This window comes from Ambystoma mexicanum, chromosome 6p (assembly GCF_040938575.1).
Source record: "Ambystoma mexicanum isolate Mex_15411 chromosome 6p, UKY_AmexF1_1, whole genome shotgun sequence".
NCBI classification, from domain to species: Eukaryota; Metazoa; Chordata; class Amphibia; order Caudata; family Ambystomatidae; genus Ambystoma; species Ambystoma mexicanum.
Genome location: NC_090935.1, coordinates 35,634,292 through 35,651,946, shown reverse-complemented (window position 1 = coordinate 35,651,946; position 17,655 = coordinate 35,634,292). Strand labels below are relative to the sequence as shown.

The window sequence follows — 17,655 nt, the reverse complement described above, 5'->3', positions numbered from 1 at the left end:
CTTTGGCATACTGTGAATTTTACTTATTAGGGTTCACTTTGCTTTTGCAATGGATTTCTTCTTTCTTTCACACAGCATTGTCTTTTTTTGATGAGGACAGCTGAAAGTACTTGGCTGTTCCTTTCAGTCAATAATAAACAACACTTTTAATTATCTGCCATTTGTTTTCATGCTGAAAAGTGCATCTGATTTGTCACAGTGCAAAATATTTTGATGTGTGACAGTTTCAGTGAAAAATAGTGCATATATTTGTCAGCCAGAAATGTGATGTGCATTTCCCATCTGTACTCGGATTATGTTTTTGTTTTAGCTTTCTCTGGATTTCCACTGCAGAAAGACACACACAATGTCTGCCTAAATAGGCCCATTTTCAGCATGCAGGTTTGTGACTGCTGGCAGGTCATTCCACTAGTGGGCCCTTAAGTTCAGTTGGTTTGGGGCCTTTGATTAAACCCCACATGGGGACCCCACGGCATGAAAGCGCTCGTGTTGGTGGTCCCCTACATGCTGCTGTGGTATTGTGTGCAGATAATCTGCACCAAAAAGGGCCACTTTATTCTGAGTGGAAAGGTCTCATAGTGCACGTTTCTAATGTCAAGGGGTGATGTTTTGTAGCTTTTTCCAAACTGCATACCAAATATCCAAGTGAATACACAAACATGGCTGTGCAGTAACTGCACAATTAAGACAATGTGCTGCCAACAAATAAGTGATTGCACATTATTCCTGATGGCGGGAGAAGCGATGCCAGAGAGAAGACTGATAAAGTAGCTCTCAGAGCTGCCATGAGCACTAGGTCTGTAGGAACCATTGCTTTAAAGGTCTTAATGGACATTTGCATTGCTTAAAAGCATGTGAGAGCTGAAATGAACAATGTTACAGCTGGCAACAAAGTGCCACCCCATATGTCACACAAGTCTCACCCATAAGGACATTACACATGGAAATGTCACACAGAAGCAAACTGAAAATTAGGCAGCTCTGCATTCATGTGACGGGGCAGTTGTTTTAGATTTTCTGGTATGCCTATTGAAATAGTGTTGTTTATTAATAAGTGAAGTGATTTGCTAGCTGAGCCTTTTAATGAAAAAGTATTAAAGGGAAAAGTTTTAGGCGAAGGTGGGAAGAGGAAGCCCAGTGTGAGACTACATTGGTGGTGTAATAATGACTTATACAGTCCTATTACCTTTGTGTATGTATCACTCCTATGTATTTATCACCCCTGTGTAATTATCATTACATTCATACATTTCAAGAATTGTGTCCTCCCTCCATGTGCTTGCAAAACTGATCACAGTAGGTTGGTACGTGTTGTTATTAGAGGGCATAAAAGGATGGTAGGAAAGTGCAGGTGTTCCAACACTGACTCCCTTTTGATTGTGCGCAGTAGTTGTATTGATGTTGGACAACGAGTAACCATTCCACCTGGTCCCATTTACACACTTGCCTCCATCACGTGCAAATGTTTGAACATAGATTCTCCAATCATGAAAATTGAGTGTCTTGTTAAAGCTGACAATATACCTCACAACATGTTTTACTTTTATATTTTTCAGCTCGTTGGTAATTCATACAACAAAGAAATGGAAGATGAAGTGCTAACCACAATTGACAGGAATTTGCTTCGGGCTAGCCAGGCTTTAGATGATGATTACAAGGACACAAAGTATGATCGAGGGCACATCAACCCGAGTCTACACCACAATGACCCAGATGACTCAATGTCCACCTTCACCTTAACCAACATCGTGCCACAGAATGCCACACTCAACCAGGGGGCTTGGAGACATTATGAGGAAGATACAATCAAGCATCAAGCTGCAGACTGCACCAGAACCTATGCCATTGTGGGGGCGATCCCGGGAAACAACTACATCTCCAAAGGGCGGGTCAATGTGCCAGCTTATATCTGGGCTGCGGCCTGCTGTACACTGCAAAATGGGGGAATGAAGGCCTGGGCCGTCATCGCAGACAACAGTGGGATCAACAGGGTGGACCCGATCACCTTAGCAGACCTGGAGAAGAAACTCTCCACTCACCCAACCAGGCCCGTCCATCTGTTCCATACAGATTGCCCCAAGAACACACTCATCAAATTCTCTACATAGAGACGGGGTGGAAAACGGGAATTGCCCCAATTCCTGCACTCCCATTCCAAGCCCTGGTCCTAACTCCAGCTTTTAAGATCCATCCTTGGCTGTCCCCTCCCTCCCTTATATATTGGCGAGACATGCATGCATAGTTGACGTAGAACCTTTCCAATGCCACCAATACAGCTTATGAATCTTCTATACTGCCATATTGTCCCTGCTAGATGACACACACTCCATAAGCCTAATGCCTACACAAATCTTTGCAGTCCCAGGGATGGATTCAGGAAGCATAGACTGGGGCGTATCACCAAGACTAGACAGCCACTGGATTCACACAGGCCTTCAAGTGTGCTCAGGCAGAGTGCAGCACTGAATGCTCGGAAGTTCTTGAACCAATCCACACCACTTGCACTTCTGCAGGCAGCACTCCTGACCATGCCTTTTCAGCCCTCCATGCTGTTACCGACACAGAGAGACAATACGCAAATCATGTTGATCTCACCCTGAAAGCGCCAGTCCATCCCGAATTACTAGATCCCATCCCTACAGCATCAGACCACAAGCAGCCGCAGGCATGTTTTGGCCTCATTAGGCATCATCAAGCTGGCATGGCTCTCCAGGCACAGCAATGTCAGGACCCACCTGTGTGCCAGGATAAACATATGGCAGTCCTTAATGTACCAAACCGAAATGAGAATATGACCTGTGATTATTACTATTTCTGTTAATTATTGCATCATGTGATTATGGATAATATCAGCAATATACATGTAATAATGGCTGTTATTTCCTGACAAACTGTATCCACGAATCCAAACTGTATGCTTAGTGAGAATAAACTGGTCTGCAATAACTGGCTGTGCTCTGGTTAGTCAGTAGAGAATTTCCATTGACAACTGAGAATCCTTCCACTGAGTAAAGGACCCGAGCAAATGCAATCACGCCATTCTATATATATATGTAATTGCCTAGGTATGTCTCTCCTTCCAGTACGCGCACAGCCAGAGTCGGCACAGACATCCTTACCTTGAGATCCAGCTCCCTCACAGTAAATGCAATCATCCCATCCTATATATCATTGCCTATGTATGTCTTTCCTTTCAGTACTCGCACAACCACATTCGCAAAGCCATCCTTACCTCTACACTCGGCTTCCTCTCACAGTAAATGCAATCACACCATCCTGCATAGAATTGCCAAAGGAGGTCTGTGCTCTTGGAACTGGGCATGTGCAAACCTGTACACGCAACCATCCTTACCTTGATACCCGGCTTCCCCTCACAGTAAATGCAATCATCCCATTTTATATATAATTACCTAAGGAGGTCCGTGTAGAGGGAACTGGGCTTGTGCACGCCTGTACACGCAACAAAAAAATAAATGATTATTTCTGTGCATTCTTTAAACATTTGGAGATATACATTCAATGCAGCTTGTTCCAAAGCCAGTGAATACAGTCTTTTTTTGTGTTTCTCATAACAATTTGCAACATTTTTACACTTTTTGTCACTACTGACACAGAAATAAAAATGTGTTTTTCTTGGCGAAAGAAACAATAAGAGTGCTGAAAATTAACCTGTGAGCTCAGTAACATGCCATTGCAACCGTCTCCTTTAAATTCACTTACCATGAAATAAAATTTTGAGGCTCCAAGGGGGACAAACCCAAAATTTTACTCGACATAGAGTTCCATGGCATCGTACCGAAAAAGCCCTTCCACACAAAAACTTTATATTTTTTTCCTCTGCACATTTTTAACATTTGTAGATATACATTCAATGCAGCTTGTTCTAATTCCCCTGAATAGTCTTTTTTTTGTGTTTCTCATAACAATTTTGAACATTTTCACACTTTTTGTCACTGCTGACACAGAAATTAAAATGTATTTTTCTTGGCGAAAGAAACACTTAAAATACTGAAAATCCATCTGTGAGCTTACACTTACCATGAAATAACATTTTGAGGCTGTAAGGCCTACAATGTCACTTTTTTTTTTTAAAAAAGCTGCTTTGTTTGTCTAATCTTCTTCACAAGATGCCAAGTGATAAATATATTGGCTAGCAGGCTCAGTTAAGCTGCAAATATGCAAAATGAAGGTGTACTGGTTTCAGTGTCAGAATCAATCTTCAACAGTAAACCGAGCAATAAACCTCAGACTGGAAGTTTCAAGTTTTCAACAAAAAAAGTTGCACAAATATGTTAGATACATATGCGGGACACTCCATCAAGACCAGTGGTGGGTTCTGAGTAGTACTAACACCGTCAGAAACACAAAAACTGTATTTTGCCTTGACATGAAAGCGAGTTACTTCTTGGCAAAAGTCATTTTGTTTAAAAAAGCTGCATTGCCTGTCAAATCTTCTTCACAAGATCCCTAGTGATAAAAATATTGGCTAGCATGCTCGGTTAAACTGTAGATATGCAAAGTTAAGGTGTACTGGTGTCAACAGATGTCGGTGTCAGAATCAGTCTCCAACAGTGAACCGAGCAATAATGCCTCAGCCTGGAAATGTCAAGTTTTCCACAAAGTTAAGTTGGATAAATAGGTTAGGTACATATGCGGGACAATCCATCAACACCAGTGGTGGGTTCTGAGTTGTACTAATGCCGTCAGAAACACAAGAACTGTATTTTGACTTGAAATGAAAAGTGAGTTACTTCTTGGCAAAAGCCATTTTGTTTCAAAAAGCTGCCTTTCCTGTCAAATCTTCTTCACAAGATCCCAAGTGATAAATATATTGGCTAGCATGCTCGGTTAAGTTGCAGATATGCAAAGTTAAGGTGTACTGGTGTCAACAGATGTCGGTGTCAGAACCAGTCCTCTTCCTTCCTTACATCCCCCCTTTCGTTACATCTAAAGTAACAAATTACTTTTTATCGTTGTTTGCATTCCGGTAGTACTCCGCCTCCATTACCTCCTCGTCCCAAGCAGGTGTCCCTTTAATTGGGATCCAGGCCCTGCAAACCCCTCCTAAACCTTTGCCCCTTCTAGCATACTCATCAGGAGTACAGGTCATGTATATTCCCCCATCCCCATCCAGACCCACCCACACCTCCTTGTACCATTGTAGCTCCCTTGGTTCCTTTATTGTGGTGTGATACAAATTATCTACCCTGGCACTGGGGTACCGATATACTGCTGTCATCCTGTATTTGGGGGGATTAGATTCTCCTGTCTGTATTCGTGCAATCTTCATTGTGTGTACCCTTGCTGGTTGCCCCATCCTCACCATCATCATAGCGGAAATAGGCATTGATTTTGCGCAACAACGAACCCCTACCTGACACACACAAAAAATTAGTAACAGGAAAACGATGAGTGGGACAAAAATTCTCATCATCACGCTGAACCAGGAAGGTATCCAATTCAACATGTCATCGAACCAGTTGCTTGGGGTGATTCCTCCTTCTTTTCTCATCCTTTCACCCAAGTTGTGCACCGCAGAGATCACATGAGACAGGGTCCCATTGTCTGCATCTGCAGAAGCTACGAATGTACAGCATGCGCTCCCGATTTTTCGGCAAACACCGCCGTCCATTGCTGTGAGGAGGTCCAGGACGTACCAGGTGCAAAGCTCCACTTTAATAACGTTGAACCCCTCTTCTGTGTCGTTGGCCAGCTGGATCAATTCCCAGTGCACGATCTGCAGCCATTTTGCGTTTGTTCGCGCTCAGAGTTTTGGCACAAGAAGTGAAGCAAAACATGTCTCTGAGGAATTGAAAAGTTGATATTGGTCTGGAATTTCTGCCAGGAAGTCTGAGGATTTACTGGAGATATAATTTGATGATCTCCGCTTGCGGTAAACCCTGTCCCGTAAATCTTCAGTCAGGATGTCATACGTGGAGGGCTCCTTCGTTGCTGGCAGGGGTGCTGTTGATGTTTCAATTGGTGCCCTCCACCCTTGGACATGGCTCTCCGGAATCACCATTAAAGCTGAATGTAGCATTGCCATGGCACAGGTACCTCTCCATGATGGCCGGAGGTGTAGGTATGCTTGTTTGCCACACACCCAGTAAGTGTCCATTGTTAGGGAGAATTCTCCAGAATGGCTAATTTCCCTTACCTGTTGAGTCCCTCAGCAGCTTTGCTATATTTTTGGGCTTTGAACTTATGATTTTCAATGTGTTTTACTTTTGTATTCATGGATATGGAGTCTCACCAACTCCATAGGCATCATCTTCTTACTGTGTGTCACACAGCACCTTTAGTGCAGTGACACAGGGTTGTCTTTTTAGACTTCCCACTTTAAACTCCATTTTCTGGGACTGACTACTGTCTCCCACAACATGTAAAGTTGCCATTAACTTTACTAATCTTTTTAAAACTCACAAACCCAGTACAAACTATCTTCCAAAAGAGGACTGGAAGGGTTAATAGTTATCTCTTTTTGTCTGTTTCTCATTGAACATTATTTTGTTCCCCTTTCTTTAAGATTTGGCTGGTGGCAGTGGTATCTACCATATTTTTCCTACCGTGGTCTATGAAAATAGCCTTGTTACTGTTTTAGGCTATGTTACTTTAATCTGCTGGACCCCATTTACTTTTATTTGGTTCTGGCTGGGTTTATTCGCCATTTCTTTTTGTAAAGGTCTTTCTCGTGTTTTACTCTGCACGCCAAACCAGGTTTGGTTCCTTTGTTCGCCATCCTTTGGTGGGCTTCTGCACAGAAGCCCTCCTTAGGCGCCTGAGAGTCTAGGTAGACAGGATGTGAGGGAGGGGTTTTAGGCCCCTTGCACAGGGTCTCATTGGAGACCCAAGTCGCACTCTTGTTTGATTGGCTAGGTGACTGTCCTGCCAGGACAGCCACAATGCTGTGTGATTGACAGCCAGTCTGTGTGAATGGGGGAAAACTGCATAAAAAGCAGGTCTCAGGGACTTGGAAGGCAGAGTCGCCACTCGATCGAGAGAACCGAAGAGAAGCTGAAGGAAGAGGACTACTACCACGACTGAACCTCCCTGTGAAGCTCTGCTGTGGGTCCGAATCTCCTACACTTTGACGACAGTGAAGATATGCAAGGAATCTTCTTCCCTTGAGCTGGTGGGACCAACCAGTTCGCCAAACACCAATCAGTGCCTCCCTCCCATGTTTAAATTTGCTGTGCCCCTCTGCAGTGAACCGGATAGGCAGGAGGGCCGGACCCTGTTTGGGTTTTAAGGAGCGCACCTTTTATTCGTTGCGTTGCTCTGCTGCTGGTTTCTTCCCTGGGCAGTGCAGGACCCTCCAGTCTTCCTCCTTCATGTCAGTCCAACAGTCGCTTCAAGAACCATGAGCCTGTAGGATCTGCCAGGAACGTATGCCTCAGCTACAGCATTCTTCTTCTTCTAAGGTACTGTTCAAACCCGGTTGTTCATTTCGTCCGAAAGCGGTGAAAGTATTTTAAATCTTTCGCCAATACGAGAGCTTGTCCTTCTCTACTCTTTTAAGTAACTTTTCTTCCGACCAACTTCGTTTTGAACTCTTGGCAAAGACTTAACCGCAAACTACTCTGAACTGCGTGATCCTCTGCAAAGACTGTAAACCATTAACATTGGCCCAGGCCTATTGATTTGAATCCTAGTTGTAGTAAGCCTTTTCTAGATTGCCCTGCCTACCTACTTGCTGGTGCTGCTTGATTTTGAATAACCTTGTCTTTCCCTCCCTTTTTAAATTGCTGGAGTGCCATTTTGCTCACATTTCATTTTGAGCTTAACTTGTGCAGAATTTTGTGCAGAACTGATTGATTGAGTGTTGTGTACTATATTAAGATTGTGATTTTCTGCTGCTTTATAATAGTGAATTGTTTTATAACTGATGGTGTAAATAAATGTATATTCTTTTACTCAGAAACCTTGAGTCAGTGTTTGTTTGAACCATAGCAATTGCTGTCCTTTGTGTAACTTCTGATACTGCTCACTTTACTCTTGAGATATGTCTGGCTGTTCAGCCATCGCTACCACTTTACTGTGTAGTACAAGCTTGCACCAAAGGTGAATTTGTACTTCCACTTGTAGTTGGAGATTATCATGGAGCGAGGACACCAGCTAGGTGTTATCTGTCTCTGGGAGGCTATCATGGAGTGAGGACAGCAGCTAGGCGCCCTCTGTCTCTGGGAGGCTTCATGGAGTGATGACACCAGCTAGATGCCCTCTCTCTCCTGGAGATCATCATGGAGTGAGGACAGCAGCTAGGTGCTCTCTGTCTCAGGGAGGCTATCATGGAGTCAGGACAACAGCTAGGTGCTCTCTGTCTCCTGATGCTATCATTGAGTGAGGACACCAGCTAGGAGTTCTCTGTCTCTGAGAGGCCCTCATGGAGTGAGGACAGCAGCTAGGTGCTCTCTGTCTCCTGAGGCTATCATTGAGTGAGGACACCAGCTAGGTGCTCTCTGTCTCCTGAGGCTATCATTGAGTGAGGACACCAGCTAGGAGCTCTCTGTCTCCGAGAGGCTATCATGGAGTGAGGACAGCAGCTAGGTGCTCTCTGTCTCTGGGAGGCTATCATGGAGTGACGACACCAGCTAGGTGCGCTCTGTCCCCAGGAGATCATCATGGAGTGAGGACACCAGCTCTGTTTCTGGGCGACTATCATGGCGTGAGGACAGCAGCTAGGTGCTCTCTGTCTCTGGGCGACTATCATGGCGTGAGGACAGCAGCTAGGTGCTCTCTGTCCCCTGGAGATCATCATGGAGTGAGGACAGCAGCTAGTTGCTCTCTGTCCCCTGGAGATCATCACGAGTGAGGATACCAGCTAGGTGCACTCTGTCTCTGGGAGACTACCATGGTGTGAGGACAGCAGCTAGGTGCTCTCTGTCTCTGGGCGACTATCATGGCGTGAGGACAGCAGCTAGGTGCTCTCTGTCTCCTGGAGATCATCATGGAGTGAGGACAGCAGCTAGGTGCCCTCTGTCTCCTGGAGATCATCATGGAGTGAGGATAGCAGCTAGGTGCGCTCTGTCTCTGGGAGGCTATCATGGAGTGAGGACAGCAGCTAGGTGCTCTCTGTCTCTGAGAGGCTATCATGGAGTGAGGACAGCAGCTAGGTGCTCTCTGTCTCTGAGAGGCTATCATTGAGTGAGGACACCAGCTAGGAGCTCTCTGTCTCCGAGAGGCTATCACGGAGTGATGACACCAGCTAGGTGCCCTCTATCTCTGAGAGGCTATCATTGAGTGAGGACACCAGCTAGGTACTCTCTGTCTCCGAGAGGCTATCATGGAGTGATGACACCAGCTAGGTGCCCTCTATCTCAGAGAGGCTATCATTGAGTGAGGACAGCAGCTAGGTGCTCTCTGTCTCTGGGAGGCTATCATGGAGTGACAACACCAGCTAGGTGCTCTCTGTCCCCTGGAGATCATCATGGAGTGAGGACACCAGCTAAGTGATCTCTGTCTCTGGGTGACTATCATGGCGTGAGGACAGCAGCTAGGTGCTCTCTGTCTCTGGGCAACTATCATGGTGTGAGGACAGCAGCTAGGTGCTCTCTGTCTCCTGGAGATCATCATAGAGTGAGGACAGCAGCTAGGTGCTCTCTGTCCCCTGGAGATCATCACGGAGTGAGGACACCAGCTAGGTGCTCTCTGTCTCTGGGCGACTATCATTGCGTTCGGACAGCAGCTAGGTGCTCTCTGTCTCCTGGAGATCATCATGGAGTGAGGACAGCAGCTAGGTGCTCTCTGTCCCCTGGAGATCATCACAGAGTGAGGACACCAGCTAGGTGCTCTCTGTCTCTGGGTGACTATCATGGCGTGAGGACAGCAGCTAGGTGCCCCCCTGTCTCTGGGTGACTATCATGGTGTGAGGACAGAAGCTAGGTGCTCTCTGTCTCTGGGAGGCTATCATGGAGTGAGGACAGCAGCTCACTGCTCTCTGTCTCCTGGAGATCATCATGGAGTGAGGACAGCAGCTAAGTGCCCTCTGTCTCCTGGAGATCATCATGGAGTGAGGACAGCAGCTAGGTGCGCTCTTTCTCTGGGAGGCTATTATGGAGTGAGGACAGCAGCTAGGTGCTTTCTGTCTCTGAGAGGATGTCATGGAGTGAGGACAGCAGCTAGGTGCTCTCTCTCTCTGGCAGGCTATCATGGAGTGAGGACAGCAGCTAGGTGCTCTCTGTCTCTGAGAGGCTATCATTGAGTGAGGACACCAGCTAGGAGCTCTCTGTCTCCGAGAGGCTATCATAGAGTGATGACACCAGCTAGGTGCCCTCTATCTCCGAGCGGCTATCATTGAGTGAGGACACCAGCTAGGTGCTCTCTGTCTTCGAGAGGCTATCATGGAGTGATGACACCAGCTAGGTTTTCTCTGTCTTTGTCAGGCTATCATGTAGTGAGGACACCAGCTAGGTGCTCTCTGTCTCCTGAGACTATCATTGAGTGAGGACACCAGCTAGGAGCTCTCTGGCTCCGAGAGGCTATCATGGAGTGAGGACAGCAGCTAGGTGCTCTCTGTCTCCTGAGGCTATCATTAAGTGAGGACACCAGCTAGGTGCTCTCTGTCTCTGGGCGACTATCATGGCATGAGGACACCAGCTAGGTGCCCTCTGTCTCTGGCAGTCTTCATGGAGTGACTACACCAGCTAGATGCCCTCTCTCTCCTGGAGATCATCATGGAGTGAGGACATCAGCTAGGTGCTCTCTGTCCCCTGGAGATCATCACGGAGTGAGGACACCAGCTAGGTGCTCTCTGTCTCTGGGCGACTATCATTGCGTTCGGACAGCAGCTAGGTGCTCTCTGTCTCCTGGAGATCATCATGGAGTGAGGACAGCAGCTAGGTGCTCTCTGTCCCCTGGAGATCATCACAGAGTGAGGACACCAGCTAGGTGCTCTCTGTCTCTGGGTGACTATCATGGCGTGAGGACAGCAGCTAGGTGCCCCCCTGTCTCTGGGTGACTATCATGGTGTGAGGACAGAAGCTAGGTGCTCTCTGTCTCTGGGAGGCTATCATGGAGTGAGGACAGCAGCTCACTGCTCTCTGTCTCCTGGAGATCATCATGGAGTGAGGACAGCAGCTAAGTGCCCTCTGTCTCCTGGAGATCATCATGGAGTGAGGACAGCAGCTAGGTGCGCTCTTTCTCTGGGAGGCTATTATGGAGTGAGGACAGCAGCTAGGTGCTTTCTGTCTCTGAGAGGATGTCATGGAGTGAGGACAGCAGCTAGGTGCTCTCTCTCTCTGGCAGGCTATCATGGAGTGAGGACAGCAGCTAGGTGCTCTCTGTCTCTGAGAGGCTATCATTGAGTGAGGACACCAGCTAGGAGCTCTCTGTCTCCGAGAGGCTATCATAGAGTGATGACACCAGCTAGGTGCCCTCTATCTCCGAGCGGCTATCATTGAGTGAGGACACCAGCTAGGTGCTCTCTGTCTTCGAGAGGCTATCATGGAGTGATGACACCAGCTAGGTTTTCTCTGTCTTTGTCAGGCTATCATGTAGTGAGGACACCAGCTAGGTGCTCTCTGTCTCCTGAGACTATCATTGAGTGAGGACACCAGCTAGGAGCTCTCTGGCTCCGAGAGGCTATCATGGAGTGAGGACAGCAGCTAGGTGCTCTCTGTCTCCTGAGGCTATCATTAAGTGAGGACACCAGCTAGGTGCTCTCTGTCTCTGGGCGACTATCATGGCATGAGGACACCAGCTAGGTGCCCTCTGTCTCTGGCAGTCTTCATGGAGTGACTACACCAGCTAGATGCCCTCTCTCTCCTGGAGATCATCATGGAGTGAGGACATCAGCTAGGTGCCCTCTGTCTCCGGGAGACTATCCTGGAGTGAGGACAGCAGCTAGGTGCCCTCTGTCTCCGGGAGACTATTATGGAGTGAGAACAGCAGCTAGGTGCTCTCTGTCTCAGGGAGGCTATCATGGAGTCAGGACAACAGCTAGGTGCTTTCTGTCTCCTGATGCTATCATTGAGTGAGGACACCAGCTAGGAGTTCTCTGTCTCTGAGAGGCTATCATGGAGTGAGGACAGCAGCTAGGTGATCTCTGTCTCCTGAGGCTATCATTGAGTGAGGACACCAGCTAGGTACTCTCTGTCTTTGAGAGGCTATCATTGAGTGAGGACACCCGCTAGGAGCTCTCTGTCTCTGAGAGGCTATCATGGAGTGAGGACAGCAGCTAGGTGCTCTCTGTCTCTGGGAGGCTATCATGGAGTGACAACACCAGCTAGGTGCTCTCTGTCCCCTGGAGATCATCATGGAGTGAGGACACCAGCTAGGTGCTCTCTGTCTCTGGGTGACTATCATCGTGTGAGGACAGCAGCTAGGTGCTCTCTGTCTCTGGGCGACTATCATGGCATGAGGACAGAAGCTAGGTGCTCTCTGTCTCCTGGAGATCATCATGGAGTGAGGACAGCAGCTAGGTGCTCTCTGTCCCCTGGAGATCATCATGGAGTAAGGACACCAGCTAGGTGCTCTCTGTCTCTGGGCGACTAGCATGGCATGAGGACAGCAGCTAGGTGCTCTCTGTCTCTGGGCGACTATCATGGCATGAGGACAGCAGCTAGGTGCTCTCTGTCTCTGGGAGGCTATCATGGAGTGACGGCACCAGCTAGGTGCTCTCTGTCTCCTGGAGATCATCATGGAGTGAGGACAGCAGCTAAGTGCTCTCTGTCTCTGGGAGTCTATCATGGAGTGAGGACCGCAGCTCGGTGCTCTCTGTCTCCTGGAGATCATCATGGAGTGAGGACAGCAGCTAGGTGCCCTCTGTCTCCTGGAGATTATCATGGAGTGAGGACAGCAGCTCGGTGCTCTCTGTCCCCTGGAGATCATCATGACATGATGACACCAGCTAAGTGCTCTCTGTCTCTGGGAGGCTATCATGGAGTGAGGACAGCAGCTCGGTGCTCTCTGTCTCCTGGAGATCATCATGGAGTGAGGACAGCAGCTAGGTGCCCTCTGTCTCCTGGAGATTATCATGGAGTGAGGACAGCAGCTCGGTGCTCTCTGTCCCCTGGAGATCATCATGACGTGATGACACCTGCTAGGTGATCTCTGTCTCAGGGAGGCTATCATGGAGTGAGGACAGCAGCTCGGTGCTCTCTGTCCCCTGGAGATCATCATGACATGATGACACCAGCTAGGTGCTCTCTGTCTCAGGGAGGCTATCATGGAGTGAGGACAGCAGCTAGGTGCACTCTCTCTCTGAGAGGCTATCATTGAGTGAGGACACCAGCTAGGAGTTCTCTGTCCCCAAGAGGCTATCATGGAGTGATGACACCAGGTAGGTACTCTCTCTCTCCGAGAGGCTATCATTGAGTGAGGACACCAGCTAGGTGCTCTCTGTCTCTGAGAGGCTATCATGGAGTGATGACACCAGCTAGGTGGCTGGTATCCCAGGAAATCATTATAGAGTCATGACACCAGCGAGATGCCCTTTGTCCTGAGGGGATCATCATGGAGTCGGGAAAACAGGGAGGTGACCTCTGGCCCAGTTGCTCACTGTAGACTTGCCTACGTCATCACTGCTACAACCACTATCCGAGCTGCCTACAGAAAATCAGCAGTACTCAACTCCAAGAGCAAATATCAGGGCCATGCACTTAAGGATCCAATGGGCTTCAAGGCACTAAAAGCATCCCAAGGTTGACCTTCTGCAGCATATATTGAACATATAGAATAGTAATATCTATAGCTTTTTAGGAGACTAGAGCACTTATTAACCACAGATAGAAGATAGGGTATGTTTGCAACAAGAACTTCACATCAGCCTTTCTCTGCAAATAGCAAAGTTTAAACATGTTTATCGTGCTCGTGCATTTCCCTCATCAGAGCTCTGCAGGAGCGTGTAATGGCTTTGTTATTCCATCAAAATCAAATCTTAATTATGGATCTGAATTCTATGTTTAGAATCTATTCATAGAAGTAGCCAGAGTTCATAATTATAATGCAGCATTTTATGACATCCAAACAGATTCCTCTATAAGTAGAGAGCACTGGCAAGGACCAGCACTGTCCACCCCTCTCACCCCAGAATTCAGAGCCCCCACTGTTTCTGCAGGAGGAAGACAGGCTTTCAATCTGCGAGAACAGAGCGCACAGGCCCAGAGGAGCGCGTACAGGTGCAAGACTTGGAGCGTTCAGTGAAATGAGAGGATCATGGATTTCAGATGTTACAACAATGTAAAAGAATGTGCTAAATGGCTTATTAGCACCTTTAACCACAGAGCGATGCCTAGTCATGTTTACTCTTAAGTTATGGTAAGAGCACTTACAGAATGCTTTAAAGTGCCGGAAAGTGCTTCAAACGTTGTGGGCAGTGGTCATTAGCGCATGCCTGAAAACTGCAGCATGGCAGAGAGGTGCCCTCCATGATGGTGAGTGATGAGAGTCCTACTATTAGACAGAGTGGTACTCACAGTGCTCTTCATTTACTCTTTAACTGCTGCCACTACTCACAGAGGAATACACTCACGCTTTGGCAGGCGCTGCTTTCATGACCTTTTGGCACATACAATACTCACAGGGGTCTTCCTGTACTCTTTAGTGGCTGCCTGCGCTACTCACATGGACCTTCACACTGTTCAGCCCCAGCATCCACTATTCAGAGGTACCTTGACCTTTTGGCTGCCTCCATTTCTCATGAGATGGGTATTTCACTCTGGAGCAGGCTTCACTACCAACTTTAAACTTGAATCTGTGACCGCCCCCACTATTCACAGTGGTCTTCATTCACTCTCTGGCAGGCTTCACTACTAACATGAAACTTCAGTCTGTGACCGCCTCCACTATTCACAGGGGTCTTCATTCACTCTCTGGCAGGCTCCCTTACGAACATGAAACTTCATTCTGTGACTGCCACCACTATTCAGAGGGGTCCTCTTTCACTCTCTGGCAGGCTCCACTACTAACATGAAACTTCAGTCTGTGACCGCCTCCACTATTCACAGGGGTATTCATTCTCTCTCTGGCAGGCTCCACTACTAACATGAAACTTCAGTCTGTGACCGCCTCCACTATTCAGAGGGGTCTTCATTCACTCTTTGGCAGGCTCCCCTACTAACATGAAACTTCAGTCTGTGACCGCCTCCACTATTCACAGGGGTCTTCATTCACTCTCTGGCAGGCTCCCTTACGAACATGAAACTTCATTCTGTGACTGCCACCACTATTCAGAGGGGTCCTCTTTCACTCTCTGGCAGGCTTCACTGCTAACATGAAACTTCAGTCTGTGACAGCCCCCACTATTCACAGTGGTCTTCATTCACTCTCTGGCAGGCACCACAAATAACATGTAACTTCAGTCTGTGACAGCCCCCACTATTCACAGTGGTCTTCATTCACTCTCTGGCAGGCACCACAAATAACATGTAACTTCAGTCTGTGACAGCCTCCACTATTCACAGTGGTCTTCATTCACTCTCTGGCGGGCTCCACTACTAACATGAAACTTCAGTCTGTGGCCGCCGCCACTATTCACAGTGGTCTTCATTCACTCTCTGGCAGGCTCCACTGCTAACATGAAACTTCAGTCTGTGACCACCAGCACTATTCACAGGGTCCTCATTCACTCTCTGGCAGGCTCCTCTACTAACATGAAACTTCAGTCTGTGACCGCCGCCACTATTCACAGTGGTCTTCATTCACTCTCTGGCAGGCTCCACTGCTAACATGAAACTTTAGTCTGTGACCGCCTCCACTATTCACAGTGGTCTTCATTCACTCTCTGGCAGGCTTCCCTGCTAACATGAAACTTTAGTCTGTGAACGCCTCCACTATTCACAGTGGTCTTCATTCACTCTCTGGCAGGCTTCACTACTAACATGAGACTTCAGTCTGTGGATGCCTCCACTTTTCACAGGGTCTTCATTAGCTCTCTGAGAGGCTTCACTACTCACAGGACTGGGGTCTAAGCACTAGTCAACCTGTAATCTTGCCCACGAGGGCAGTATTAAGGTGGCATCAACGAGTTGTCTTGTGGCAGTGGGTGTATAAAGCCATGTCAGAGTTGCATAAAGAAAGACAGAAAGACTCCCTTTCTTCGTGTAGTGTCAGTTTGATGGTGCCCTTTTCATGTCCTGCCAGAGCTCTAGCAGGGGGTCTTGGCATGAAGATGAGGGCTTAATGTCAGGCATTGCACATGCCTGTTTTGGCAGGAAGTAAATGTGCCATTTAGCAGCTCGATGGCATCCAGCAAGCTAGATCCAGATGCACCGGCACCTCTGAGCCTGGAGAGGCTTGTCGCCCTCCCCTCCGGATGCTCTCCTCTTACTTAATACTTTCCTTGCAGGCTCAACCTTACTGAAGTTTTTATTTTTTAATTGTATCTGGTTTATTTAAACCTTTACCAAAAATAAACATAGTGTGTAATTTAATTAATAGTTTTTTTATAACACGCCTAATACCGTACCTGAGTTTGGTTTCTAAGCGCGGACCTGGGATTCGGACCTCTGTTGCTCTGCATGGTCTTGTTTTCAAGACCAGCGCGTTACCCCAGTGCTATTATCACCATATTCTCACCCCACGTAAGTCGAGACCAAAAAAGATTTTGTGCCTATTAAAGTTCAAGATTCACCTCAAACTTGAACCATCTAAGCTTAGTTGGTCTAAAGTGGGGACAGTCAAATACCCAATGCCCTAGTGTTTCAAGGAATTCAATATTACTGCAGAAACTATCATTCGTGGTGATACCCATTGCCTTGAAAGATGCCCAGTACTTGGTCCGTTCCCTGGTTGCAAATTGATCTAGACAAAAACGCATAGAAACCCTCAGATGGCTCAGTGGAGGGAGTACAACTCTCTCCAGATCTGACACAAGAGCAGCAGAGGACCTGCAGGACTTTGCTCCAGCATTATGCCCCTCAGTTCTCACTGACACCATGCCTTACCCCATAGTTTAGGCATGCTATTGGCAGTAGTGGCAGTGTACCTGTCAAAGGAAGATGCTACCGGATGTTAGACACTGTTAAGAACCACATTCAGGCAGAAGTTGCCAAGATGTTGGATTTGGGATGTTGGATTTGGGTGTCATTTAAGGCCAATCAGGGAGGCCCATCACTGAGGTCCCTATCTGAACCTGTCCAGGACAGGGAGGGCTTGGAAGGCCGCCATCTCGTCCCCCACATCACCACCACCTCTAAGCCTCATATAACAGCCACCCAGCATGCAAGTTGTGCCTCTGTAACTTTGTTCTCCCACCAAGAATACCTGTGAGTCATGTCCTGGACATTTTCATGCCTTTTTACTAACTCACACAGCTGTTGTACCTAGGTGCGCTTAGGCCATTCTGCTTTTCTATCCTTACTATATTCCTTCTTCTTAATGCATTTCTTTACTTTTTGAATCCTGGTGTGTTTTTAACAACTCTTCAACCCATTTTGCTTCTCTGCTTTTTGGTATTTTGAATACTGATGTGTTTTTAACAACTCTTCATCCCATTTTGCATTGAATTTCTCTGCTTTTTGGTGATTCGAATCATGGTGTGTTTTTATCAACTCTTCATCCCATTTTTTGTACTTAAGTGATTCTATTGCCTCAGTTTTTTCATTTTCTTTGGCTAGAAGGCCACCTGGTTAGTTAGTGTTCGTGCTGTGCTGTGCAGTCTCTCCTCTATCTTACACCCTATCTCTCTGCCACCCCTATATCTCTCAAGCTACAAAA

The 17,655-nt window shown here is 47.3% G+C and overlaps 1 protein-coding gene across 1 annotated transcript in view; it reads left to right on the top strand.

Annotated features, from left to right (window-relative positions):
- The window catches only part of LOC138510867 (endonuclease domain-containing 1 protein-like), a 36,136-nt gene extending 33,216 nt beyond the window's left edge, over positions 1-2,920 (top strand). The window contains exon 2 of the mRNA XM_069626527.1: positions 1,557-2,920. Within this exon, the coding sequence (XP_069482628.1) occupies positions 1,557-2,108 (552 nt within the window). The 3' untranslated portion in view covers positions 2,109-2,920. The remainder of the gene's footprint in view (positions 1-1,556) is intronic.
- Positions 2,921-17,655: the final 14,735 nt, after the last annotated feature.